The sequence below is a fragment of the Pundamilia nyererei genome, unplaced genomic scaffold (genome assembly GCF_000239375.1).
Source record: "Pundamilia nyererei isolate P.nyererei 1_Seehausen unplaced genomic scaffold, PunNye1.0 scaffold00131, whole genome shotgun sequence".
Taxonomy (NCBI): domain Eukaryota; kingdom Metazoa; phylum Chordata; class Actinopteri; order Cichliformes; family Cichlidae; genus Pundamilia; species Pundamilia nyererei.
The window spans coordinates 1761849-1765080 of record NW_005187532.1 but is presented as its reverse complement, the minus strand read 5'-3'; the positions used below and the strand labels follow the sequence as shown (position 1 = coordinate 1765080).

At 48.2% G+C, this 3232-nt stretch overlaps 1 protein-coding gene across 1 annotated transcript in view; it reads left to right on the top strand.

The window, feature by feature from the left end:
* Positions 1-3232, top strand: part of LOC102206406 (cGMP-dependent protein kinase 1-like) — a 71915-nt gene that overhangs the window by 50538 nt on the left and 18145 nt on the right. Inside the window, exon 8 of the mRNA XM_005743438.2 lies at positions 22-87. Coding sequence (XP_005743495.1) covers positions 22-87 — 66 coding nt within the window. The remainder of the gene's footprint in view (positions 1-21; positions 88-3232) is intronic.

Below are 3232 nucleotides of genomic sequence, written 5' to 3'. Positions count from 1 at the left end.
GTGTGTGTGTGTGGTCCACAGGGAGGATGTCAGAACAGCCAACGTGGTTGCCACGGAGCCGGTCACCTGCCTGGTCATCGACAGAGAGTGAGTCGTTACATTTTGTTCACTCAAACTCACCTGTGCGTGCTGCGGTGGCGCTCGTGTGTCACCTGAGCAGGTGAACCTGTCGGCCGTTTTTCCTCCTTCACAGCGCCCTCACTTTGTGTCTGACTGTTTAAACACACAGAGTGGAGCTGCAGAGTGAAGCTCCTGCTGCCCCCTGCTGGGCCTCACAGCTAACTACACACACAGCGCAGCATATGAAGCTCTTTACTTTTCTTTTCTTCCATAAAATGAGCTCAAAGAGAAAAAACAAACACAAAGTGCTGATTTTTAAATGAGCACACAGGTGTTAAACAGTTTGACTGCAGTTTGGGGGATTTTTATTCCCAGTGGTGGAGATGATTAACAGGAACTTACAGACAAAGAAGCCGGAGCCCCGTCTGGGACAAATGATTTCACACTTTCTTTCTGTCATGAAATTAGTACATGAAAGTGACCCCCCCCCCCCCCCCGATAATTAAAGCTTTCAGTACTAAGGTGCTAAATGAATTAGCTCATTATTTGGCTGAGGTGGTTCACATGATAAATGAAAGTGATTGTTTACCTGCTAACGCTGGCTGTGTTTCCACACAAAGTGCAGATCGTACTGATGTCAGAGCAGTGAAAGCAGAGCTTAGCGACAGATTAGCTACACGCTAATCTTCCATCAGCCTCCCATCAAAGTCCAGAGGTTCATCAAAAATGCACATGTGCAAACACGATGCTTGACAAGCTTAGTGTTGTCCGATTAACAGGACACAGACACACCCACGATGACATGAACCCCACACGGAGTTCAGCGGCTCCATAATCAGGTGGAGTTCATTCTTTTTTCTTTTTTTCTTTTTTGTCTGTCCCGTTTGGATCTTTAGCATCAGAATTGTTGTCTGAAGGCCAAGAAAGGCCAAGAAAGGCCAAGAAAGGCCGAGCGGCTTTACTTTACCAAGTGGATCATCATGGCCTTGCCATGTTGGTCCATTTGATTGACCTTTATTATAATTATGTATTTATTTTATTTTGTTTTCAGTTGTTACAAACGGGACAGACATGACTGGGAGACAGAATGAAAGAAAGAGAGGGGAGAAGAGACGGTGAGAAAGGGGGGAAGAAACATACATACATACATACATGAGCGCCCAGCCCCAGTCCACAAGAACCACCAACACACCAACATCTGAGGGCATCAGCCACCGGCAGGGAGCGTGGTGAGGGGAGATCGGCCTCCGTACTTTGGAGGGCCTGAGATGTTCCCAGAGAGGTTGAGTCTAAGACCCAACCTGACATATAGACACAGACGAACAGGCGCACGCGGACACAAACGTGCATTCCCACCCCATATACACAACCAAACACTCGGCACTCACCCAACGTATAGACAGACACAAACAGACACTGTGCACACAGTCACACTCCCCAAACATACCGTATATTCCATGTGCAGGTACCCCGCCCCCACAGGGGCAAACCGTACCTGGACCCAGGAGGTGTAACCCTTCTCTCTGGGGTGGAGGAAAGCGGACCGCCTCCTTATCTGCAGTAGCAGGGAGGCCCCGCATCCCAGTCTGACGGTTAACAGAACCGGGGTGAGTGAAGACCCCAAACCTCCCTCCGCCCGCTCATATGTAGTGTTGCTGCGTGCTGTTCTCAAGTGCATTTAAAACACAGGAGGGCATGGTGCTTCCTGCCAGAGAGCAGCACGGCTCCTCCCGAAAACCCTCAGTGTGTATATGCATTTAAAATTGAGGGCTGGGCACCAGCGCCAGAGGTGGGTTTGAATACACAGACCGTCCTCTGGACGCGGTATGACGTGCCCACCCCCAACGCCCTATACTGTATGTGTTATGAGAGTATGAGTAATGTGGTCGTCAAGGGAGGGGCAAGTGGCCACCCGACCCCACCGCAGATAAAAAACTGCACCCACCCCATCATCCAATCTTCTCCCAGACTCGCAGGGTTGAGTTCATTCTCCACCTCTCCCCCACCTCCAGAGTGAGCTCCTGGAGAGAGGAGACCTCCTGAAAAGATGTAACAGCCTCCCCACCAGTTAGAGAGCCCTCCAGTTGGGCCAATGCACTAGAGGTCCCCCGCACCAGGGCTGAGCCCCATGCACCCACCCACAACCCTGGCGACACAATAACCAGGACCCAAGGCCCCAAGGCCCAGCCAGAGGTGGAGTTAATTCTGCTTCCAGAGACAAGGACCAGCTGTGGCCACAAGATGGCAGTTATGTGAAAGATGGATGCAAACAGCCGTGACTGGTAGATTTCACAGACAGGCATTGCCTGGCTTCCCTTGACAGAACACCGCTGACATCCATCAGTGTAAATCTGAAATATTTACCTGAGAGGAACACAAGGAAAGCAGCTGGAACTGAAGAGCACATCAATTACAAGCCAACAGTCCCACCGGTGCCGTCTATAACCTGCTGTTATGGTTCGGAGGTTCAGTTACTTTTGGTTCTTTTCAGTTTTGTAGTTTTCGCCTCCCTTTCCCTGACCTTTCTCATCCCATATCTCTGCTTTAACCATTTCCTGTTTTATCAGAATAGAATAGAATAGAATAGAATAGCCTTTATTGTCATTGTACATGTACAACAGAACTGTTGAACAAACAGCTGAAATACATACAAACCAGATGAATGTATACAAAAACAATAGAAAACATTAGAGAACAAATTGGACATTAGACACATCAGCTGTGTTTCAGCTGCTGCTACTTCCTGTCTTTGTCTCTCCTTTGAGATTGTCTGTAACTCAGCGGTGTTCCTCCTCCTGTTGTCATTTCTCAAAGCGAGTTCGTTACTCGTGTCTTGGCTTCACCCACAAGAGATGCAAATGAAGGAGCTGAGGAAGAGGCAGAAGAAGAGAGGAGTGGAGGCAGCAGGTGGTGGACTAAATGAGATGTTCCCACCTCAGAGCCTCTTTTAAAAGGATGCAAATTAAATCTGAAGTTTGGAACAACTGCATGATTAACAGTTATGTTTGCTGTATGTATGACCTCAGGTGTGACAGAGCTCATGGTCTCTATTTATTTCCTCTTTTAATTAAAATAATAATGATTGCATTTATATAGTGCTTTTCGAGAACCTCAAAGCACTTCACAATGCCACTATTCATTCACTCTCACACACTGGTGGAGGCAGCTACAG